This window comes from Vicugna pacos, chromosome 24 (assembly GCF_048564905.1).
Source record: "Vicugna pacos chromosome 24, VicPac4, whole genome shotgun sequence".
Classification (NCBI taxonomy): Eukaryota; Metazoa; Chordata; class Mammalia; order Artiodactyla; family Camelidae; genus Vicugna; species Vicugna pacos.
The window spans coordinates 18,420,177-18,445,446 of NC_133010.1; the positions used below are offsets into that span (position 1 = coordinate 18,420,177).

General features: G+C 39.4%; 1 protein-coding gene and 2 long non-coding RNA genes across 6 annotated transcripts in view; 1 reads left to right on the forward strand and 2 right to left on the reverse strand.

The window, feature by feature from the left end:
* The window catches only part of LOC140688905 (uncharacterized), a 31,815-nt gene that overhangs the window by 5,155 nt on the left and 1,390 nt on the right, over positions 1-25,270 (forward strand). The window contains exons 2-5 of one of the 4 annotated variants that reach the window (XR_012063741.1): positions 13,542-13,690; positions 15,024-15,254; positions 16,307-16,428; positions 24,028-24,137. This is a non-coding gene — a long non-coding RNA (uncharacterized lncRNA). Of the gene's footprint in view, positions 1-13,541; positions 13,691-15,023; positions 15,255-16,306; positions 16,429-21,634; positions 21,759-24,027; positions 24,138-25,270 lie in introns of those variants that run through there. The other 3 variants (XR_012063743.1, XR_012063744.1, XR_012063742.1) reach the window with 3 other exon arrangements.
* LOC140688904 (uncharacterized) lies at positions 103-847 on the reverse strand. Its single transcript, XR_012063740.1, has 2 exons — positions 804-847; positions 103-661 (listed from the first exon to the last, which is right to left on the reverse strand). It is a non-coding gene; the product is annotated as an uncharacterized lncRNA (long non-coding RNA).
* Positions 8,973-19,986, reverse strand: HRH4 (histamine receptor H4). The gene is made up of 3 exons (XM_006205094.3): positions 19,722-19,986; positions 15,083-15,246; positions 8,973-10,959 (listed from the first exon to the last, which is right to left on the reverse strand). Exons 1-3 carry the CDS (start codon positions 19,912-19,914, stop codon positions 10,141-10,143), a joined length of 1,176 nt encoding a protein of 391 aa, XP_006205156.1. The 5' UTR covers positions 19,915-19,986; the 3' UTR covers positions 8,973-10,140.

Genomic DNA, 25,270 nt, shown 5'->3' on the forward strand with positions numbered 1-25,270 from the left:
GCTGGCCCAGCTGCAGCGCTCAGCGGAGCTTCTCAGGTGGCTGGGCCGCTTTGAAGGTTTACTTTCAATTAAAAAAAATAAGAAAGAAGCCAAATCAGCAGCTGTCAGGGATGCAGGGAAGATTTATTCTGGGTGGTCAAAGGGGAGCGTGGCCAGCAGGAAAGGCCTGGAGGTAGACGGGAAGGGAATTCCAGCTGGAGACAGAAATTCCTCCTGGCAAGGTCAGACCTGCACCAGGCTAGTCCTCCTGGGTAAGGCTGCGCTGCATCCTGTTGCTGGGCTGGGTCACAGGGGAAAACAGCGTCCTGTTTGCAGACACTTGGAGGATGAGTTTGGGGAGGGGAGCTACCAAGGGAAGGAAATGGGTAGGGCCTTAAAAGTATAGCTTATTAATCAGATGAAACCAGGCTCGCGGAATCAAAACATGACTGATTTTAAAATTGCTTCCTGATTCAAAAGCTGGTGTTGCCCACCTCAAAACGTGATGAGGGGTGAGGAGGCCAGGTCCCTGGGCAGCTCTGCAGGCACAGAGCTTCCATTGAAGTCAGCCTGTGTGGAGAAGCAGCGCAGATGTGCAGAGAATAGCAGCGGCCAGAGTCTGTGGCTTCATCACCTTTCATTTCCTGTCTCTGTTCTTCTCTGGCTTTAGACATCTGACAGGCTATTGTGAAAAATAATGTGTGCTTTTCAGAAGGGATGAGGCAAGTCCCACATTAACCCAGATCAATGCCCAGGTAACTTCTAGAAGTAAACAGTTAAGCTACAGGCATGAGTTTGAAAAAAATTCTACTCGGCCCCTCTACCTGTGTTTACACCCCTTCTCCATCCCACCCAAGCTGGGATGGAATTGGAATAGAGAAGCCAGAATGTGTTCCATGCTCTGTCCCCTTATGTTCAAAGGTGGTAATTGTCCAGTTACACCTGTTCCCCTGGTACAGTGGGTTACTGTTGAAGCTGCTAGTTACACTAGTAGATACTGTACAAATACCTCAGGCCTCAGTAGCCCGTGACTATTTTAAATATATTTATGTATAAGCATAAATATATATTTTACTATACATAGGGATTTAATTATTTTAGAAACAAAATTACAATTACCCCACATCCATCTGATTTCCAGACAGTGGCCTTGTACCTGTCCTGTCATTTCCCACAGTCCCTAAAGAGATGCCCTCATACATGCCCACAAACCAGTCTGTCAGCTGCAGTCAGCATGAGGTGACCGCCCTATTTTCCATCTCCAGCTGTCCTCTGTCCTTGTCCACCACACATGAAGCCCCTGGGAGGGAAAGGCCCAGTGCTGCCAGTGCCCATCAGGAGACTCCAGTGGTCACCCTGGACTCTATATGATGTGCTTCCCCTGGGGAGCCCAGCTGGCCAGACCTGGCTGTCAGACAGCACTAGGCTCCTCACAGAGTGGAGGAGAATGGCTTCCCTCCTAGCTCTGCATCATGTTTTGACACCAAGGCAGCTCTGTTATGCCAAGAGAATCACAAAGTCTCTCTCGAAATGTTTTATCAACTTCTGGGATCACCTCTTGCCTGGAAGGTAGTCCTCATGTAAAATCTATCAACTTCTGGTCCTGATTCCTCTCTCTGGTGGAGCTCAAACATAAGCCAGGAAGATAAATATACATTATGAGCCACTTATTTTTTGTTCTTTCTCCCCAGCTTTTCTTTTCCAGAACAAATGTCTCTTTTTCAAGTTGCGTAGCAAAACCTCATAGAATTTTAGTAAGTGAAACAAACAATGATGATAGAGATGGAATGAAAGAATAATCTTCATCAGCAAAACCTCATAGAATTTTAGTAAGTGAAACAAACAATGATGATAGAGATGGAATGAAAGAATAATCTTCATCAACAATATCTGGGACTCTCCTTTCTCAAAATGTTATATAAATCTAACAATCATATCATTGCTAACATTTAGCCTTTTTTTTAACATAACAGCTGAGATTTACAGAAATAGGTTTATTTTATGAATTATAAATAATGTCCACATTTATGAGATAGATTTAGTCCTGAAGAGTTGACCATAGAGCAGTTTTTACCAAATGTACATTATCCTCTCCTTTAACATCCATTATAATAAAGACATGTCTCCTAAGAGTAGCTAATAGTAACGATTATAGTTTTTGATACTTTGGGATGTGGCTCTTACAATGAGAAATAAACAGCTATTTGGGGGAATCCCTGAGGAATGTAAAGAGCAGATAAAAGAAATGCCAATAAAATAATAGTTTAGGCAAGATGGGCATAGGTTTGTTTGTGTGAAAGTTAAGGAGAGAATTATTCTTTTTCAATGAATTTCAGGGAAGATTTTTTTTTAATAAATTTTGGATGTCTTGAAATGCAGTGATTTTTTAGAAAGCCAATAATTTAATATTTTTACAAAGGAAAAATTAGCAAATGACACTAATGAAATAGGCACAGAAAAACTTCTATACTTACAGTCCTAAGGGATTTTGAGGGATTCCTAGAGAAGGAATTCCTCCTCTTGGAGTGTGTGTGTGTGTGTGTGTGTGTGTGTGTGTGTGTGTATGTGTCCTTTTGTGAGCACTTTGGGGTAGCCTTACCTTCTAGTGGGGGGAAAGGAGAAGTCACTGGGGTTTTTTTGTAGAGTTTGTGTAGCTTTAACTTATTTTCTGAGTTTAATTCAGTGTACAATAGTAACATGTGAGGGGGCTGTTATCAGATTTCTCTAAATTGTAACACAAAACAGTATTACCCATTTATTCAGTGGCTGCTCAAACAGAAGTAAAAGGGAGAGAAACTATGTGGAATTACTGCCATCTGGTGGAGAACATAGAGACTGCTGTTGTGGAGGGGGAAAAAAAAGACCCTTAGATTTGAGTTTTGTTGATTTGGTTTTGTTTATTTTAGATTTGATTCGGGTTTTTATTTAGTTCATTCACGTTTACTTCCTAAAAGCTCTGACTCACTAACTTCCCTGTTGGAAGAGGGAGTGAGCAAAGATCTCTTAAGTGTAGCAGGCAGTACGGGATGGAGTCAAGTTTCAGACTCCCTGAGTTCAAGTTCTGGCTTCATTACCTGCTGATTGTCTTACCTGGGGCAGGTCATCTGCTCTCTATTCTTTAGTTTCCTTCTCTATGGAGTGAGAATAACCATGTTTTACACAGATGTTCTGAGGAATAAGGTGATTAATGAATCCTGTTTTGCTAAAAGAATCCATGCTTAAGTTTCTGCATTATCCTTGCAAATCCTGTTCTGATTTATCTATGCAAAACCTATTCGGGTCTTCTCCAGTCAAAGCCTTGTCTATACTAGTCCAGCAGAACAGCTGTACAACCTTGGCACCAAAGGACTTGGTTGCTGGGAAAGATACAGGGCCAAGCAGCGCAGTTCCGCAGCAGTCCATCTGTAGGGGCACTGCTCTCTCTTGCATCCCTACAAAATTACCATAAGGGAAACAATTCTTCGTGCTTCCTCACTTCACTGCAGAGCACATTTATGTGTCCCTGTTGATTTCAAGCCAGATGATACATTGCTCCTTAAAGGCAAGGACTCTGCCTAACCTGTCCCCTATTACCCATTACACAGTGCAAACCCTGTTGGGGCTATTATATCAAAGAGACAGATATTTTCTTCAGTCCAGAGAACAGTACAGAGGAGTACAGACTCCAGGCTCTCCTTTTTTTGGTCCTCATACATGCCTGAGACTGAAGAATACTGAGGTGTAGACCATGATACCCAACTCCAGACCGGGGGGCTGCAGCCACTTGAGAGCTATTCTAACTCAGTAACAGTCAGGACCGTTAGCCCAGCTTGGGCCATGTGAAGCCAGAGGAACAAAACCAAAAAATAAGGATTGAACTTGAAAGAGTTGGATTCCAGAAACAGGAAGCCAAGAAAGGCAGAACATGCAACCAGTTGCCTAACCACCACCTCAGCCATGACCCAGATGCCCTAGATTAGGGCAGGAAGGATGGAGTTACAATTTTAAAGTAGTTTGTCTTCTAGTTTCTAAGAAGGAACTGATAAGTGCCTTTCTATAGAAGTAACAAAGCATATCTTTTACATTTTTGACTATAGGTAATTTTAAGTTAGGATGAATATCAGAAAAATGTTTTTAACAGTGTCCTAAATGTTTCTTAGGATTTCCTTCTCTGCTTACATTGCTCCTCTGTCCTTGCAGGCTGACTGCCTCAGTCACTAGACTTCAGTGTATTCATCATAGTGGGTTTAAATTCCCAATCTAATAATTCCAACATCCCTGCTGTGACTGATTCTGATGCTTACTCTGTCTCTTCAAATTGTGGGGTTTTGCCTTTCGGTACACCTTGTAATTTTTTCTTAATTATGAGCAGAACGTGATACGCTGTGTAAAAGAAACTGCCAAAAAATACTTATAGCAATGTGGTGGTGAGGTGTGAAGGAGGGGAAGTGTTCTGTAGTCTTATGACTAAGTCTCTGTCTTTCAGCGAGCCTGTGCCCCTGGACTATGAATGTCACACATATTTCTGGGGTGGGAGTAGGGGTTCTACTCCTTAGGGGGGTCAGGATGGCTAGAGCCACCTGGATTTGGGTATTTCCTTTATCTAAACTTTTCCTGTGGGATGTTTTCTTTTATGGTCCATTCCTTATGATCTGCAGTAAGAGAGCAGAGAAAGGCAGTATTGAAATCTGAAAGGAGAGAGAAATTCGACTTCTTCCACTGATCCTTCACAGAGCTACTCATCATTAACCAAACTGGCTCATTCTTTTGAAAGCCCTCCTTCTCCTCTTATCCCCTAGTAGATGTTTAAACACATAAAGAAATGACAGCCAGCGTGAGCAAGGAGAAAAGTGTCCAAAAGAGAGACTATTTAATACAAAGTGCGTGACCAGTCTGTAAATAGCTGTATCTGACTTAAGATGGAAGTTTGAAGAGACCGAATGAGATAATTAAGGGAGAGATGCACATAGTTAAGAACAGCTTGTTTTCACCCGTGGTGCGCTTTCTCTTCCATCCCTGTGGTATGGCTTTAGCCTCATGTATGCATCTATCCTACTATTGTTATGTTCTGTGCTTTATGATGTTTCAAAATCAGATATCCTTGCTACTAAATCACTTTGCAATGACTACATTCCTGTAGAGAGGTAGCCATGGCCTTTTTAAAAAAAAAATCTGTCCTGTTACATAATAATGTCTCAGCTACCACAAAAGAATAAGTGATGCCCTTGTACTCAACTCTCAGAGGCAAAATTTAATGCACTGGCAGGTGGGTGCTAGCCATGTCAGTTAGCTACTACTAAATATCAGACCATTCCCAAAATGTAGTGTCTTATCAATCCTCAGGAGTCTCTGGATCAGCTGAGTGATTCTTCTCTTCTGGCCCATGCTAGGCTTCAGTTAGCTGATCTCGTTCAGCCACTGTTTGCCTAGGCATCTCCTGTCAACTGCTGAGTGACTGCTTTGAGATGGGCTCAGCTATGACAGCGTGATTCTATTGCACGTGATCACTCATCATCCAGCAGGCTAGCCTGGGCATGTTCACCTGGCAGTGAGCAAGGTTCTCAGAGACAGAACAGATATACTCAGGCCTTTCGAGGCCTAGGCTTGACATTGACATGGTGCCAGTTTCACTGCCTATTGACAGCAGTTTACTGGCTAAAGCAAGTTTCTCTTGATGGGAAGAGCTACAAAATCTCATTGCAAAGGGTGGGGATGCAGGAAGGGGTAGAGAATTGTGGTATTTGGGCAGTCTTATACAATGTTTGAGGAAGACAATCAGATGTTCATACCAGCCCAAATTTTTGAATACCCCTTGGAGTAGACATTTATTATCTCTACCTCCTTCTTCTGGTATCTGTACCTCCCTTCATTTGAGGACACTATTTTTCCTTCTTCTGGGCACATGGTTTGAATGGGGCTGACCCTATCTCTCAGCCACAGGGATTAGCCTAAAGGGGGAACTGACCCTAGTGGACAATACTAGTGTTCACTCTCCCCTATAGGGACTGGTCCCAAGATATCCATACACTGGGCACTCAATTTATCTTTTCCAGGATTTTTTCTCTCACTGTTACTAGGAGAGGCCCTTTTCCTATCCAATTAAGCAGGACATGAGCATCCATCATCTCCGCTTCTTGTAGAAGCCACAATATAAAATAAAGTCACAGAGTCTTTGGTTTCCGTCACCTCTGGGGTGGCTCCCCTCATTGTCTTTATGTGCTTTGATAATGGGAACCAGTACTCTCACTCCTGCCCAGGTGATTCACATTGTGTTTTTGTCACCTGTAACCAGAGGAGTCCTAACTGAAAGAGCCCTAAGACAAAATTTCCAACAGAAGAGGCAGTGTTTGTACTTTCTGGGATACTCACTAAACTAATTTCATGCGTTGTTTTTTCTTTTTACATATAGAGCAGGGCTACAATTCAGATGCCTGAAGGGGACAGACAGGCAAATGAAAGTGACTAATGAAGGCAGGTGGAACTGTGGAGCCTTGCAGGGAACCTCACTGTCTATAAGGGGTAGTCACTACTCAGACTATTGTTTACTTGGGAATATGGGCCCAGTGTTGCTGGATCTTCCAATTTCTCAAAAAAAAACAAAAAGAAATCTCAATTTTAATTTTGAAGTCCCCAATTTTTAAAAAAATAACAAAATCCACTCATCCTATAGACCAGATACCTCCGTGAACCACCAGTTAAACTCTCTGTAGGGAACCCACCAATCCTATATGATCCTATAAATGTTAAATCCCAAATGACCAAAATTCTATTTTATTATGCTTTAGCATAGTATGCTTTTGCCGGTTATCTGTTATCTGTTAGCTCCAAACCTACCTTTTTATACACTGCACCATAAGTTGGAGCTAGGACTCATATTTCTCAGACTCCCTTGTCATTTGGCTTTCAATTAGATTCCATGAATGGAAGGCACCGGCAAGAGATTGAAAGGCCAGAGGTACAGAGAAGAAAACTCAATTTGACATCCCTGTAGCCGCAGTGCACAGCTGTGTTTCTCCCTTGCTGTGCCCCATCAGAGGTACTAGCAGTAGCCATGGCTGCCCTACCCCACACCCCAGTGGCAGCCTGAGCACCAACTGGTCCCACCCCTTTGATTGTCCTAGCTCTACCATTGGGCTCAGGAATTAATCAGGCCTTCTCCAAGGGACTTCTCCAAGATCCTAGATTCTGATAACACTACTTCTTCTCTTTTATTCTCTCTGGACTTAAAGATGGTAGTCATTTTCTTAAATTATTAATCTCTGGATTCCATAAACATCTACTTCTTGCTCTTTCAGCCTTCCAATATCCTGCATTGATTAAATTCCTTCTGTTTGAAACAACTTGACACAACCCTGACTGATACTGATAATAATTATTAAAACAAAATGTTTATTTTGTATGTGAGAATTTCTTTTTCTGAAATCATGTGAAAACCAGCTGCTTCAAATCTCAAGATCCTTGCTACAAGAAGGTAGTTACCAAAAAGCCACAAAAAGCAGTTCTGTTAAATAGTTGTGATTGTTCAGTTATTAATATTTAAAGTCCTCATGACTCATAAAAAGACTATACCTAAAGTATCATTCATAATTGGCATTTATATCCCTAAATCTGTCTCATTCTTCTTGAATCTATTTCTATACGGGCCAACTGAAGCCAATACTTAGGAAACAATATTCTTAAGAATGTTTTACCAGTTACGCCAGTGTAGTTGGGTCCAGATTTATGATAAGCAAATAAATATTTTAAATTTTTAAAAATATGTATTCTAAAATAATTTAAAATTAAATATCTTTAAATTTTAGTAAATTTGTATAAACCAGCTGTATTTGGGACTGGAGGATAGTAATTACTCATACTAGATTTGGAGCTTTCATTTTCATGAAAAGCCTAACCTGAGGATATCTTGAAGTTTAGGTATAAGTTCAGATATACAAACATGTATTTCTAGAAAATGGAATTATATCTTTCTTTTCTCTGGAAACATCTACACCAAACTAATAATTGTGGCTGCTGCTTGGGTAAAGGAATTGTTTAATTATTGTCTTTTTTCTTATAAGTGAAAATTATTTTAATTATAATGGAAAACATTTTGAAGTTCCTTCCGTGCAAATTTAAAAGACTTGGATTAAAGACTGGGATTGACATTCCCTTTTTAAGGAAAATGCCTATTGCATGCCTTTTCAGTAAGTATCTGTGGGGTACATTGTACTAAGAGAACCCCAATGTAGTATTCCTGCCCCAGGGAGTCTAAATCTTATTGGCAAGGCTCACTGACATCTTTATAATAAATAGCTAATACATGATAGGCTCCTAATACCCATTTGTTTAATGAACACATGGAAGTATCATCAGAAATATTTTATTCAAACTCTCATTTCATAGAAGATTAGCCCTATTCTGTTCATTTATCATACCTGGATCATATTCATCACTTCTAAAACACACATTGCTCACTTTTCAACAATTCTGGAATCAGAATAAGACTTGTTATAACTGTGATTTTTAAAGTATTGTTTCATAGACAGTCTGCAGCATTTTCTTTTTTACAGTGTCGGTATGTCTTACATTGATGGCATCTTGGATTGAGTGAAATACAATACATATTATATATTCTATATTTTAGAATATACTATATGACTATTTAGGCATGTTTCCCCCAAGGTTCAACTGGGAAAAGTCTTCCTGAGGCCACTCCGTTCGATGAATATTGAAGCCTCTAATGATCAGATGAAATCCACACAACTACTGGCTTATAAATGTTAAAACCAACAGCTGACAAGTAACAACTTTATAAAAACTTGCATATTTATGAGGGTTTATTTCTCATATTTTCAAATTACAATTGAATGTTAAATATCTATTTTCCATTTTTAACTTAATGTAAGGCATAAGTGTATATAAAAATCATGTACATTTCTAAGCATTTATGATATACTTAAAAGGTTTTCATATTTTAGTGTTTGAAATTAATCAAAGGTTTAAAAGGTCTAAGAAATATGGAAATGACTAACCTGTATAATAATTTTAAAAAGTTATAGAAGAAACACTGATAAAACCTTATAGAAGAGATGAAATTAACTATGAAATAAAAATGAAATGTTATGACAAAGACAAAGAGTACTGTAAAAAAAATTAATCACAAAAAGAACAAAATGTCAGCAGACTAATAAAATGTGACTCATCAATAAGGTACAACCTACACTAACTGCATAATAATAATAAAGGAATCTCTCTGAACACTGCAATGTAAAACACTGAGCACACAAGTTAAAAACAGCAAACACAGAAACATATTTTATTCATAATTATTGACACGTACTATTTCTGTGAACATTTCACCAGGTACATCAGGTTTAATCATATAGTCCTTTTGCATCTCTTAGCCTTTCTTTTTCTTCCATATTTTCTCATAGAGAAGTTTTAGCTGATGTGGAAGTTGGGAGAAAAGGGGCAGAAAGGAATAGGGAAAGCCATCCTTTCAACCCATTGGTGACCATTGCCTGTCACTCACACTCCCATCCTGTGTTTCCCAGGACCTCCAGATAACTTCACTGAGGACCTTGAGAGCTGTAGTGATCTCCTCTTTCCTCCCTCATCCCACACTTCCTTCTTTTCTGGGATCAGGAATAGAGATTCTGGAAGTACACATGCCCTCTGCTCTTCCATCTGGACGCCCTCACTCCCTGCCAACTCAAACCCCAACTCACCTGCCCAATGACCATAACAGAGCTTCCTACCCCACAAAAAGAGTACAATATAGCTCTTTTTCCTGTTGTATACTTTAGGGAATGATCTTAAAATGTGACGAGTTTTCATTGCTATAAAAAAAACAAAAAGGGAAATTCACTTAAGACTGTAGCAAACACTGAATGTAGAAAGAAAACTAAAACTCTTGACTTTTCACAAACAACATTATCTTAAGATCCTAAAGACAAGAAAGAGGTAATGACTAAGAAAAATACAGTGCTTTTGTGGCTATGAGTTTACAAAAATATGAATTTCTTATTATACTGTTACTATTCACCAGAATAATTTTCCACTGACTTCTGATATTTTTTTTAATTTTCAAGCATTATGATTTTATGGACTTTTTTGGTAGAGTGGATAGGGAAAGATGAAAGCCAGGTCAAATTCATTTAGATGAAAGTAAGACTGAAACTTACATAAGCAAGAAGATTACCTTTAAGAGGACGTTGACCGATTGTGTGATAGTATGGATTGCTTTTTCATATGAAATATTTTCAAGAAAGCCTTCTGAAAACGCTTGTGACACAGCGGATACAAAAAAGGATTGATAAAGGAATTGAACCACTGAAGCCAAAATGTGAACTCGTACACAGCTGTTGCAGCTGTTGTAGGACGCTGATCTAGAGGGTAGACCGAACGAATAATTGTGAACAGAGAGTAGGGAGCCCAGCAAATGGCAAAAACACCTGAGATAATGGCCAGTGACTTGGCCAATTTCCTGACTCTGAGTAGTTCAAGATGTTCCCTTTGGTGAGGAGCTAGAGAATCTGAAAGGGAAAGGGAGCCCGTTTTGGAAACAACTGTACTATTTATCTGGGTTCTTAAGGAAAACAAGACACTGCTCTTTCTTCTCGGCCCCTTGGAATGGAGGGATGCTGCTGCTTCCTTCAGTTCAGGAAGAGACGTCCTTGAAAACAGTCCACACCTGAATGAACGTCCACGGCTACCAGAAGAGACAGAAGTGAGTCCAGAACGGCTTTGACACCTACTGAGATTACCACGCTTCCAAAGTCTCCAGTAAATATACATGTTGAAATAAACCACTAACAACAGCGGGACCAGGAATTCGAAGAATAACGTGATGGCAAGGATATACCATTCCGAAAAGAATCCAGGTTCACAACCCCGCTTCTCATCCTTCCAAGACTCTGAAGCAAGAATCATTGGCCCATGCACTAAGAAGGCCCCCACCCAGATGGCTGCCATCAGTGCCACGATCTTCAAGATCCCCATGTGTTGAGTTCTGTAAGATACCTAAAGGAAAGCAAATAATTTTCAATATAGTGAGCATATATTGATTGTACAACACATACTATCAGCCCTCAGAAGTTTCAGGGATGTACAAGTCAGGGACGTTAACTGGATGTGGGTCATAAGATGTGAGCCAAGGCAGAGGGTTCAATTTCGAGGGAGCCTGGGCCAAAAGTAGACTTTGTTAGTGATTCGAGGTTAAACCTCTGACACTGTATAAAATGTCAAGGTCAATATCTATGTAAGAAAGCAATTTTTCCCAGTCCACGGACACTCATCTGGACTATTAAGTGAAACTGGGAGCACCTTTTCACAGTGTTTTTCAAGCTGCCGACTGCGTCACGAGCAGCATTTTTTAAAAATGAATTGGAATAGTCAATGTCAGAATGCCTCACACATCATAAGGATAAGTATCGTATGATGGAAATTTTGCTTTGGGAAGATAGATACACATAGAAATGTGTAAACTGAATCACAGTGTAAGATGCATTTTTTCACTGTAGTCACAGTCAAAAAAAAATTGAGAAACACTGGCTTTTCTGAATCCAGTATTCAGCAAGCATCTACTCTGCAGCTTATGCTGAGACTTCAAGGTGAGGTCAAAAGGAGAAAGAACTCCCACAAGATGACACACACACACACACAAAGAAGTATAAACCAGCTGTGGGGAGGTACTGCAGTGTTACTGAGCATGACTAAGTCATTTCTTTCTACAGATGTTTCTACCGATAAAAATGGTACCAGAACAGAGGTGGCCAGCCACTTTCTCTGCTTTCATCATGTAAGAGAAAGGAAATGATTTACCCAGGAAATTGGAACTCACCTCCCTTTTCTCAGTCTCTCAAGTACTGTTCTCTCTGTGAATTCTTAATTGTTGTTCTAAAGTAGTTTCCCTTTTTTTATTAAAAGGATGTAACACTACCCAGCACTGTCTGTCTTTGATGGATTGTATATGCTGGGAAGGATCACCAGTTGGCTAGATGTTAAAGGAGGCTTGTTTTTTGTTTTTTGTTTTTTAAAAAGTGTTTTTAAAAACTACAGAGAAGTGGGGTTTCCTTTATCTTTTTTTCCCCAAATCACTGGTATTTCAGAGGCTAAGCTAAAATGCATATGGTGCTGACCACAAGCTCCCATGTACAATGTGCTTTTTACCTTCTGCTTATCATGCCACTAATTAATATATCTGCACTATATCTAATGATTAGAAAGATGATAACAGTACCCTGATGGTCATAAAACTGTATTTAGTTTTTTAATGTCTCTGTTCAACCTTTGTAATGATATGATGCAATATGCTGGAAAGTGATCTCTTTTCTATTATGCATAAGGTCAAATGAGATAATGGACATCCAAGGGAATTGAGAAGATGATGCCAGTGTCTTCATCTCTGGGTAGCCTTTTTGACACACAGATAGTTCAAGCATTGCTTGAATCCAGGCCCATGCCCCCCTTGCAATTAATCAGTGGCCCAGTTTCACCCACTACAGAATATGTCCATTATTTAGGATGATACCTTTTACCCTGCTTCCTTCCCCACCCCAATAAGATACCCAACCATTCTGTCAGTCGGGTTTATTTTGTGAGGCAGAGCAGCACCTGAAATTTGCTGGTGTTAATAGTGAGATGGGATTGCAGGGCATTCTAAGTGACTGCCATGCCCTGCCTCTGCATCAAGCCTTCCTTTCCCAAATTACTGTCAGGTTTCCATTTCCCAAGCTCAGCTCACGCCCTGCTCTAGCACACTGTCTCCTCTACTTTCAGCTGCAGCAAGAGCTCAGCTTCCCCATGACCACTTCCTACCAGCTCTTGTGATCTTTGAAGCTTTCCTTCTGGCCTCACACAGCTGTGTTGGAGCTCTTAACCAACAAAGGCACGAGTGCTGCCTGAGTATGCCTGCGAGCATTCATACACTCACATGTGGATCACATGTTACATGCTTGACTCTGTGCTGTGTTCTAGGGACCAAGGATCCAGCTGGCCCAGTCCTCACCAAGTCTATAGACTGCAGTGTTTGGGGAATTTCTCAGGGCAAGGCCAAGAAAGAAACCCACCCATTTTCTCTCTGGACATCACACCTCGACTCTATAATTTCTAAGCCCTTTTTCTAACTGGGCAAGCTGTCCCTGACCTTGACACAAACCTGAGGTTGACTCAAGAGCAAGAGCTTGGACATTCAGTGAAGAAATGTTCCAGTGAACACTAACTAGGAACACCCAGTGGAGATTAAAAAGAAAACCCAGAAAGAAAGGAAAATTTTTAAGTACAAATGGGAAACATTATGAATCAGAGCACTGCTTTTCAAACATCTTGACTGTGACCTAAAGTAAAAAAAAATACACTGTATTTCCTTATCAAGTATACAGATAAAAGTATTCATGAAGCAATACTTTACTGTGCATAAGTTACTGATATACTCTAATTTTAAAAAGTCTCCTTTCCATATTTTTTCATCTTAAAAAAAGTGACATCACAACTTACTAAACTGAATTGATGATTCAGTAGTAGGTTACTACTTGCTGTTTGAAAAATGTGAGATTATAGACATCTGAATTGCTAATCCAAACTGATCTGCGCTCTCTCCATAGTTTGTCCAGTACAAACTGCAGTGAACTCTGGCGCCAATGAAGTATCCAATGCCAAGTGTCTGGCCATCTCACCACATCCACTCTCCACCTCTTCCTGGCACATGGCAGCTTAGTTAGAGGACGCACTTCCCAGCTTCCCTTGCAGTAAGGTAAGACCATGTGACTAAATTTCACCAGTGAAATGTGAGTGGAAATGATTGTGTGATTCTGCACTACTTGGTTAAAAGAAAATCCCCTGGACTTCTACCTTTTGTCCTTCCTTTTAGAACTTGAAGTGACAACAACTTGTCTTTGACCATGCAGAGGAGCATAATGACTTAGGGCTTAGGAGCAATTGTGACCCACCACCTGTTTGGATAAGAAAGTTTCATTTGAGCAGTTGCAACAGAGACCATATAGGTCCCTTTATAGTAAAAGTTTGCTGATCCCTGCCCTAGCAGGTACAGAGCTTGGGTCCCTGGTTGAGTTCCTGGAGCAGAGCCTCCCACTCTTCCTGGACTGTGCTATGAGAGAAAAAGAAAGTTCTATCTTGTTTGAGTCTCAGCACTTCGGAATCTCTTTGTTATGGCAGTTTGTCCCTGCCTTATCTGATACACTCTCCCAACCCTGTCTGCCTCCAAGCTGTGCAGTCCTCCGAGGCCAGAGCTGTCACTGTTCTGGCAGTGCCTCCAGCATCACTCTTAGCCCCTTTGTCTGTGGATCTGCCTCCATACCAGACTACTATGCTCCTCACAGATAAAGCGTGTACTGAGTCATTGTATACTAGTCCTTAGCAAAACTCCTGTCATACTAATTCCCCACAGATTTGGGTCCCTGGGACTCAGGAGTGAAGGAAGTTTCCCATCTAGGCCTCAAAGATTTCACATCATTGTCCTGTATTTGCATGGCCCCCTTCCATCCTCTGTCCTTACTAATATCAGCCTTATTCTCTCTTTCATTCTCTTGTTGATAAATTTAGCTTGCTTAAGTGCTGTCACTAACGAGTTGATGAAGCTATTCCAAATCTTGGATAAGTTCAGACTTCCTTGGTATGGATCCTAAACTGGCACTGATTTGTTTCTGGTTAGTTGCACTGTACAGGCTGTAACTTCCCTGTGTACTGTCTTTTCCTTTGGTCATTCAAAATTGATTTTCTCATGACATTCAGAAGTCTGGGAATCTTTCTACTTGCCCACCAAATTCCATCTTGAAGAGAACATTCAGGTCTCAAGTTGTCTAAGGAGTTGAACTGAAAAACCTACTGTGAGCCTCATGCATATCCAATCTACTGTGGACTCAGTATACCACGTCCCACACTTGCCCTGGACTTTGTTTGACACCTTCCCATTTTAGGGGCACATACAGAAGTGACTTAGCAAAATCACACACAGAAAATGTTCACTAAGGGCCGATGAGAACTTAATGCCAGATAACGAAAGAGTAGTCAGGCTCCTCGAAGGTTTGTCAACTAAATCTTTTTTTTTTTTTTTTTTTTTTGCTTAGGGACTCAAAATGTGCAAGTATATAACCGTCTAAGGAGGATACATTAATTTTTTACTTACAGCATTCGAGACTGACTGGTATCGATCAAAGCTGATGAGTACAATATTATACACAGATGCTGTACACAAAAGATAGTCGACGATGAGCCAAAATGCACAGATTTCACCTCCAAATTTCCAGTCAAACAGAGTGTGAGGGATGTACAAAGGAATGGAGATCACACCTATACAGGTAAAATAGTGAGGGTTAAAAAAATAGCACATATCAATGAATATGAAGAGACAAAGATACACAACAGTGTATCTGAATTGATCAAAAAGGGCTTGATTACAATTTAGAAATTCATGATATTTCATTAGTAAACTCAGGACTGACCTCCTGTACATTCTTAAAATACCATTTTTTAAATAGCTGTCACAAGCATCGAACCTTCAATGGCTCCTTATTACTTTCCAGATTAAGTTCAGGCCCCAACCCGTATCTCCAGCCATATATAGCACACATGATCTTTGTGTTCATGCTCCAGGCCAGACAGGATGGGCCACCCTCTCCCCAGACACATCCCTCATGCTCACGTCTCTTTACCTTTGCCAATGCATTATTTCTTCCTAGAATGTCCTCTCTTCCACTGAGAAGTCAATTTAATTCCTTCTCATTCTTCACTTAGTTCAAAAAATGACCTCCTCCTTGTCCCTTGACCCCTCTGTCACTTGCCTCTCCTGTCCCTCATGAACAAATACATCCTCCTTTATATGGTCATCATCTGTTAACTTGTTTCTCCCAAGGATTGGGACCATGTTGGAAGTTGGTTTTTGCATTCTTCACCACATCTAGAGTTGAGCAATGGCTCGCACATTTAACTCAAATAAATTAATAACAACTAATACATGTCATGCAGTTACCATATGCCAGACATTGTGTTGTGAACATATATTGCCACGTTTAACCTCCATAGAAACTTTGTGAGGTAGAGACCATGCTGAATTAGCAGATAAAGAACCCGAAGCTCAAAAAGGAGACACTTACCCCAAGTAAGTGAAAAATTGGATTTGAAACCAGACAGTGTGATTTCAGAACCCCTGACTTTAACTGCTACCCTGCACTGAACAAATACCTGAATGATTCAACTGAGCACAGAAACTGCTTCATTGTAAAAAGTAACTAAACTGGGCTCCCTTTCCTTTGGCTTTGTAGGGGTTTTCAACTGTATTGACATTTCAGACAGGTGATCATCTCGCTAAGAAAACTAAGTGGAAGCAAATTTCACTGTTGTCTTCTTTTAGGAAATTGCCACAGCCACCCCAGCCTTTAGCAGCCACCACCCTGATCAGTCAGCAGCCATCAACATAGAGGCAGGACCCTCCACCAGCAAAAAGATTACGACTCACTGAAGGTTCAGATGATGGTAAGAATTTTTTTTAGCAAAAGAGGATTTTTTAATTTGTTTTTTAGACATAATATTGTTGTACACTTAGTAGACTATGGTATAGTACAAACATAACTTTTATATGCACTGGGAAACCAAAAAATTCATGTGTCTCTTATTTTGATACTCAATTTATTGCAGTGGTCTGGAACCAAACCCACAATACCTCTGATGTATTCCTATACTAAAAGTAAACTTTACCATCCTGAAAATGTGGTTCCGACTCTGCCTGCAGCAACTACCTTTTGCCCTTGAGGATCCTGTCTGGACCATCCTCACATGGTCACATAGGCCATAAATGCCCACACAAGTGTAGATGTGAAAAAGGTACCCATAGATGGAAACCTTAGTCACGTGATATCAATTTTATAGATATCAATATACATATAAATAGTATATTTTTTTCCTGGAACAGTGTACAGATGAGATATATTTATATCAATGTAGCTGGTGCTGGAATTTTTCCTCAATAAATCTTTGCTTTTCAACACTAAATGCAGCCTGGGATGCTGCTCAGGTGCCACAAATTTAGATATTCGACAAGAGGCCAGTTCTGAAACCTGTGAGAAGATAGCATTCAGCCAGGAAGTCCACCATGCTGAGTACATGTCATGCTCTCATCTGCTCTGGCATCGCCACATGGTCCTAGAGCTCTGGGTGTCATGACCTCAAATATTAAGAATTGCTATCTTACGGTGACAGAAAAATTCGCAAGTTCTTCCCTGGCCCACCACCACCGCCACAAGGTCCCACAGACTCAGAGCTGAAAGGCACACTTTCAAGAATGGCAAAGGAGAAAGAATAGTGTTGACACAAAACTCAAATCTTGTTACAAACACTCAGACTAAGTGCCGTCATGCTGAATATTGCATTAGATAAGTGGACCTCTGAATGAAGCTGGCAGGGGCAGGGAACGCATGAAGGATGAGACCGGCGGGTTAAGAGAGATTCCAGTCTGTGTTCAGTTGCTCTCATCAGGAGCAAAGCCATTTCTTTGCCCATCCACCTGCTGATGAAGGCAGGCCACTAGGACTGCTAAATCATCACGACTGCAGGGACATTTCTCCGAGACAAACCACACCTGTATGTTGTGGTACTCAAGCCCACGACAGTGGCGCTGCAGTGATGCTGACATTGCGCTATACACAGAAACACGCTGTTCTTATCTAGAACGATCTTTGTTCAAAAGCTTCAGGCTTCAGACTCTCTCAGTTAGGTACAGTTTTACCCCATCCCTCCTTACCATCATGTATCCAGGAAGCCTTTGGGATAGTCAAAATACATTATCAATTTTTAAGTTCTGAGTGTCATCAAAAAGTTGTACAGTTCTGTGAAGGACACGGAGAGGAATACATATATTTACAAAGACTGTTCTCTCTATTCACATAAATATACTCATGTAATTATCCATGTTTATGTGAGCGAAGCGAATGATGTGGAAGAATCTACACCAAGTTGTTAATGTTGGTTATCTAGAGGAGACTGAGGAGAGAAATGGGGAGTTTGTTGCATTATTAATACTTCTATATTGGTTAGCCACTTTTATCTGTGACCCTGTCATTTCTGTATCAGGATTCCTAAATCAATCTCTCCGGCTAGAAGTTTCCTCCGGAACTTTTATCACCGCAATATCGAAAGAATAAGCTGTTTTCTCAAATGTTCCTTATTTCCACGAGCAATGCTGTACTTTTCTGGTCCCCAGAACCCTGTCTTTAACTCATCTTTCTCTTTCTCCTGCCTGACCCCACCCTGCAGTCCTGCCTCCCAGACTTCTTTTCCACACTCACCGTAGCTCAGAGCCTCACCACTACCTTCTGCCTAGGTTACTACAGGATTCTCCCTGAAACCAAGCTGTCCCCTGCTCCAGCTTCTCCCACCTACTACATTTCTTCTGATACATCTAAGATAAAGCTTCAGTCCATCTGCTTATTCTCCACATTGGCTGCTGAATAAACTCCAATCCAGACTCACACTAGTATTCAAGGGCTTTCACTGTATAAGTTCCAGCTACTCCAGCTTCACCCTCTACTGTTCCCAGACAGCTCATTCACGCACTAGCCACCTGGAGCTCACACTTAGGAAGGTGTGCATGATTATCTACCCGTATGACTTTATTGATTCTTGGAATACTCTCTCCTCTCCCTCTCTGCCTATGGAAACACCACCCATCCTTCAAAGTTCATTTCAGAGGCCACTACCCACTAACCAAATGTGCTTTTCCTTCTGAGTGCCCATAGCACTTAGTAGGTCTTTGTGGGTTCTCATGTCACCCTAACCTATTATGGTCATTTCTGAACTTCTTTTGTGTACTCTACTGTATTGAAACTTTACTGAAGAGAGAGATTAACTTAGTCTTCTCTATATCTCCTCATTATCTAATCATACTTAGTACCTAATAGTACTTACATATGGTAGGTACTCTGCTAACATTTGTGACCTTGATTTGAGTTGACACTTACCGGCAGAGAAATCAAAAGAGTGAGGGGACTAACACTTGTTGAGCAGCCACTGTGTTCCCAGGAATAAACTAAATATTCTGTGAGTTTTGCTCCATTTTAACATAAATGCAAGCATTTTGCAGCTACAGACAATGACTAGAAGCTCCTATGAAACAGTATCATCAGTTGACATTTCTGCACATTTACTTATTATGATAAGCATTGTTTAAAAAAATCATCAGGCAATAAAAAATTATAAAGTACATGTTTTCAAAGAAAGAGTAATTTGATTTCTATGATCTCTTACAATTATATAATGCTAAGATACCATATTACACGCAAGATTGTTTAGTGTTAGGTGTGTTTTACAACATTCTAAACCATATCATAAAATAGTATTACTAGCTATACTATTTAATTGACCTGAATATCCCATTTTCTGACTGTGCTGACTACCAGTATATACATTATATCCTATTACTCCAACATTGTGATACTAAGGAAACTGTGCTCACTTAAAAAGGAATACTTATAAACCTAAACATACAAGGAAAATAGCTTCAGAAGCGAGTAACTTAGACTAATCCAATTATGGACTTACTTTTATTCTAAAAAAGAAAATAAACTGTTTTCAGATGAAAAATCCCCTACGAAGCTGATTTACACATATGTAACATTCTCATACAGTACCGTAGAGCATCCCCTGAACTTTAATCCTTAAACTTTTAGTTTTTAGTAGTCCTAAATTTCATACAGTTCCTTGAAATAACAAAAGCTTATCTTAAGGTTTTAGAAATAAATTATAAAATATTATCTTAAAGATATGTGACTTACCAACAAAGAAGTCAGAAATGGCCAAGTTAAGGAAAAAAAAATTACTTCGATGTCTAAGGTTTTTGTCCACCACAAAAGCTAAAATGACCACAGCATTTCCTAGCATTATAGCAAAAGCTAGTAAGCTCATTAAAAATGCTAAAGTAATGCGAATGTTTAATGGCAAAGCATTTGTATCATTAGTAGGTAACATCACATCAAATGATAAAGAAACTCAATACAGCAAACAAAGCCAGCAAGACAGTTCTGACAAGTGTGTTTCCCAGTCGAATACCTAAAATAGTCTCCCACGCGTAACTTTTTTTTAAATCTAAAGCTGATCTCATAGTACTTCCTGATTCTTGATAAAAGCAAACTTGTGGTAACAGTTTCCCCTTAACTAACACTGAAAAAGTATTTCCAAAAGACAGTGAAATGTTTAACATAAAACATTTTAATGCGATTCATCCAGCTCCTATTAATAGAGCAATATTCTATAATATATATTTTTTAAAAAACTGATACACTGTATAGGTAAGAAATTGGGCTCAAATGAGATGATATAGATCCAGTTAAATATTCCCTTCTGACCAGGATGGATTAACAGGGACTGAATTTACCATCCTATCTGCAATAACTAAAAAACTGGACAAAATATATGAAGCCATGATTTTCAAGGCACTAGACATGAGGCAGTGAAGGACAGTGACCCCTGAGGGAAGGGGAGAAAATGAGATAAGCCCTGCGGTTGCCCCAGCTTACTGTCTTGAGAGAGGGCACAGAGCAGAGAGAGGCATCCAGGAGCAGCCAAGCAAATTCCCTGAGATGGGAAGATTGAGTTGAGAGTCAGGGAGTACCAGCTCTGTGCTGCAGAATTGCAAAGGACCTTCCGCAAGTATACACCAGAGTACTGAGCAACACAGTATATGAGGAAATGTTCTTAGAAAGAAGAACCACTTGAAAAGATTAGAAGGAACAGTACCCAGTAGTCACACGGAGCCACTTATAGAATTTGTTCCCCCCAGCCAGACTGACAAAGCTCATAATTCATGGAGCTTTGGGTAATATATTCAGAATAGTCTTGCCTTAGTTCTCAGAAATAGCTCTATACTGAATATTGCTTGGACCCTGCCTCACAGATCTTAAAAGCAAGATCTGAAAGGGTCATGCTGGTTCCAAGTAACTTAACAGCAGCTCTGAACACAGCTCAGGAATATTATAGAACACAAAAATATCCAGTCCCCAACAAGGTAAAATTTATATTGTCTGGAATCCAATTTAAAATTATCAGGCAAGCCAAGAAGCAGGCAAATATGACCTATAATGCAGAGGAAAATCAATCAATTGAAACCACTCAGAACTGACATAGAATTAACGTTAAAGCAGTTACTATAGCTATATTCCATATTTTAAACAGATATACAAAGATATAGAAGTTTTTACAAGACCCAAATCAAACTTCTAAAAATGAAAACTAAAATATCTGAACTAAAAATACAATTAGAAAGGATTAATGATAAATCAGAATTGTGGGAGAAAAGATTAGTGAACTTGAACATACAGCAATATAAACTACCCAAAATGAAACACAGAGTTAAAAGAGAATTTTTTTCAAGTAATTTAAGAGAGCATCTCTAAGCTGTAAGGCAACCTCAAGTGGCCTAATAAATGCCTACTAGAAGTCCTTGAAGGAAAGGAGAAAGGAGGGAACAGAGAAAACATTGCAGAAATAATGGCCACAAGCTTTCAAAATTTGATGAAAACTGTAAACCAAGAAGCTCAGCGAACCCCAAACACAGGAAACATGAAGAAAACTACACAGTGCACATCAAACTACTCAAAAGCAGTATTTTTAAAAAAGTCTTAAGAGCAGCGAGGGGATGGAGGTGGGAATTACATATAAAATTAATAAGATTTTTTTTTGATGACAGCAGATTTCTCATCAGACACAATGTAAGCAGGAAGAAACTGGTCCAACATCTTTCAAGGGCTGAAAGAAAAAAAAAACCATCAATTTAGAATTCCGTACCTAAGGAAAAAAAAATTTCCAAAACAAAGGCAAAATAAATTTTCAGATACATAAAAACTGAAAGAATTTATCACCAGCAAACTAACACTACAAGAAACGTGAAAGGAAGTCCTTCAGGAAGAAAGAAAATGAGTCCAAATGAAAATGGGAATACGAATCTGTACAGAGGGATGAAGAGAAACAGAAATGGAGGTTTTCTTGCTTGTCTCTCCTAATAGAAATAACTTGCTAGAGGATTAAGGCTGCATTTTCATTTTGTTTTGTTACTTTTTGTTTTTGTTTTGTTACTTTTTAAGTATGATATACACAACTAAAGTACACAAAGCATAACTGAATGAAGTACTTAAACCATAGATGTATAATTGATTAATTTTTACAAATTGAACATACCCATATAACCACCACCCAAATCAAGAAATAAGTATCTCAGAAGTTCTCTTATATAGTCACTCAACGCTCATGCATAAGCTTTATCCTGACATCTATAACCATAAATTACCTGTGCCCATTTTCTTTTTTTTTTTTTACATTTTTATTGATTCATAATCATTTTACAGTGTTGTGTCGAATTCCAGTGTTCAGTACAATTTTTCAGTCATACATGGACATATACACACTCATTGTCACATTTTTTTCTCTGTGATTTATCATAACATTTTGTGTATATTTCCCTGTGCTATACAGTGTAATCTTGTTTATCTGTTCTACAATTTTGAAATCCCAGTCTATCCCATTTTCATATTTTATAAATGAAATTGTGCATTCAGAAATTACATTGAAATACTTCCTATATATTTCTTCTATATCGTGTGATTAAATTATAAAGACATTTCTATTACTTCATACCATTTTAATTTGTTAATTTCATTTGCAGTGCCTTTAAATTTATTAAAGTGAAGGGAAAAAGGAATTGGTTACATTTCCCCTTTATAATTTCACTGGAAGGGGAAAAAAAACTGTTCTTTTTCACTTGGTAACCATAACCTGAGCCTGGAGCATCCTCATTTGACAATTTTAATTAACATGTACTCATTAGGTATCCACTTCAAAATCAAGAATAGAATATGGGTAATAAAAAGTTAAGTACCTCTGAGTTCAGAAACTACACGTCTTTCAGAAATACGTAGTTTCCCAAAGGAGAAAGACTGATGAAGCAAGAGGCAAACTGAGATTCCTCACGACTCTATCCCATTCTCCTGACCTCAGACTTGGTAGAAACTTAAAGTAAATTAAACCTTCCTAGCTACATCTCTTCAGCTCTAGATCCTCAGTTCCCTGCCCATGCAGGCAACAGTAAGTAAAATAATATTACACTCGGTTGACTTATTTATTGCTTTCAAAGTAGTGGGTTAATAGAAAACTGGAATGGATAATTAACACACCTGCTTCAGAAGGTAGGCAGGACAAAGAAGCAAAGGGCTGGTATACAAAACTCCAGCATTGTGTTTTGCAACTTAAGATGAGGGGAACTAAAAATTGATTTCCATTAGATAGATGATTACACTTCGTAGTGGAATTAGGGAGAAAAGGTTTACCCTTTATAGAAGGTAACATACAAATCTTCCCTACTTCACCACAGTTTTCTTTTTCAATGGTGGTTAGTCCCTAAAATTAGAGCTACTATTAAGGATCCCAAAGTCTGGTAATATTCTTTGAAAAAGTTAGCCTGTATATTAATTTAAACCTAAATACAAAAATTCCAAAGAGATGATGGGATGAATTATCTATTCCCTGCACTTGCCAAGTTGAAACTGACTATGCAAATGTTTATTGCCTCATGGAAAAGATAATCCCTTTTTTCTGTCTATCCATTTCTGATCCCTTACAATTGGTAACAGACTAAATGGGAAATCCTGGAATATCTCATCTTGCTACCAGCCATATAGAACCACTCATTGACTTAATGAGGGACCTACATGGGGGAGAAATGTTTGGATTAAATTAGTGACAAATGGAAGAATGTTGAAATTGTTGCTGAGGAGAGGGTAGGCTACTAAATGGGTGTTATAGAAGGGAAAAATCTAATTTGATTGTGGTGCCTTAAGAGAAGCATAGAACAGGAGAATATTATTCTTTCTTAGCTTTGAATTAAATGTCCTTTGGGTAAAGGCCTCTGTCAAAATCTCCTCTTTTATATCACCAAGAAGTAAGCAGAATAGCCAGCCCAACACACATATACATAACTTTGAAAGTGGTCTTTGTCCTCGAAATAGATGAACAGATGGAAGCTCTGACTGTAACGCTACAGAACAATACTAAGGTGGCTGACAGCCATGTCTTTTGGTTCCTATTTCATAGGATGGAGCTATTACTGAAGACCTGAGTTGGGAAGAAAACTATGGGAATGCATATCCAGTTGAATCTGAACAACACTGATTAATAATAAAGTAAATGAACAGTCGCGTGGACATTAATTTTGATGGTGATGGTTTAAGGAAGGAACTGGAAAATGACAGTGGAAATTCATCTTCTGCATGTTCCATCTGTCAAAACACTGTGTGTAAAAATAGCTCTTTGCCCCATCATTGTGGGTGGAAGGCTATAAAGAGGCAGAGGGGCAATTGGAACATTTGGATCACTGAGAAAGGAAATGAATTTAGACTAACATTCCTGAAAATGAAAAGCCCAGAATTCTGTGTGGATGACTGTGGGAAGTACTATAGCATATCCAACCAAAGTCTGGTTAGCAGTGACGACTACTCACAGGACCTTAGCCTGAGGGAATCAACACTGTTGTGTCCCTGGTTTATGTCCTAGTTGTAAGAAGTTAGTGCTGCATGTCAACAACAGGTCTGGTGGATCAAACAGTTTTTGCCAGCTTGAAAATAAGAGCTGTAGGAGAATTAGGAGCTGGGCTAGGAGTAATTGATGAAGAGAAATTCACTTTTAATGAGGAATTATATTTTGAAGGAAAAAAGAAAGGTCTGGAGCAAATGGGAAACCTCCATGGTATTTTCCTCCAGGAGGAAAGACAAGGATGACAACTGCAGGGCAACAAAGGAAAATGAGCTTTGCGGTCAGAGCAGACACCAAGATAAGATGTCCAAGCTCAGTGATAGGAATGAATTTGTGTAACAGCACAGCTGGGTTCTTCGACATCTGAGATCAGATGGAGTCCGGGCTATCTGAGGCCCAATAGCCAGAGATTCTCACAGCATAGGAGACAACTGGGCTACACAGTCTGTGGAAATCTGTAATTGGAGATTGCAACCTACTGAGGTTCTCTTTAACAACGTTAGTGCCATGACCGAGGGCTCACTATTCCTTTCCCATAACATTACTCAGAGGTATTGGACAAACTTTAAATAGGGCTAGTGGGCTCTCTATGGAGAACAGATAAACCCAGCTGTGGGACACGTCTCACTGGAAACCACTCTCTCTCAAACCATGAAACCAGAGAAAAGGAATTTTCCATGATATTACCATATGGTATAATATGGAAATCATAGACAAAGTTAATATTGTAGAAGCTAATAAAATTTATGGTATTACTGACGTGGTTGATCAAAAGTGTTCGGAAGTTAGATTATAGCCCCCTCAT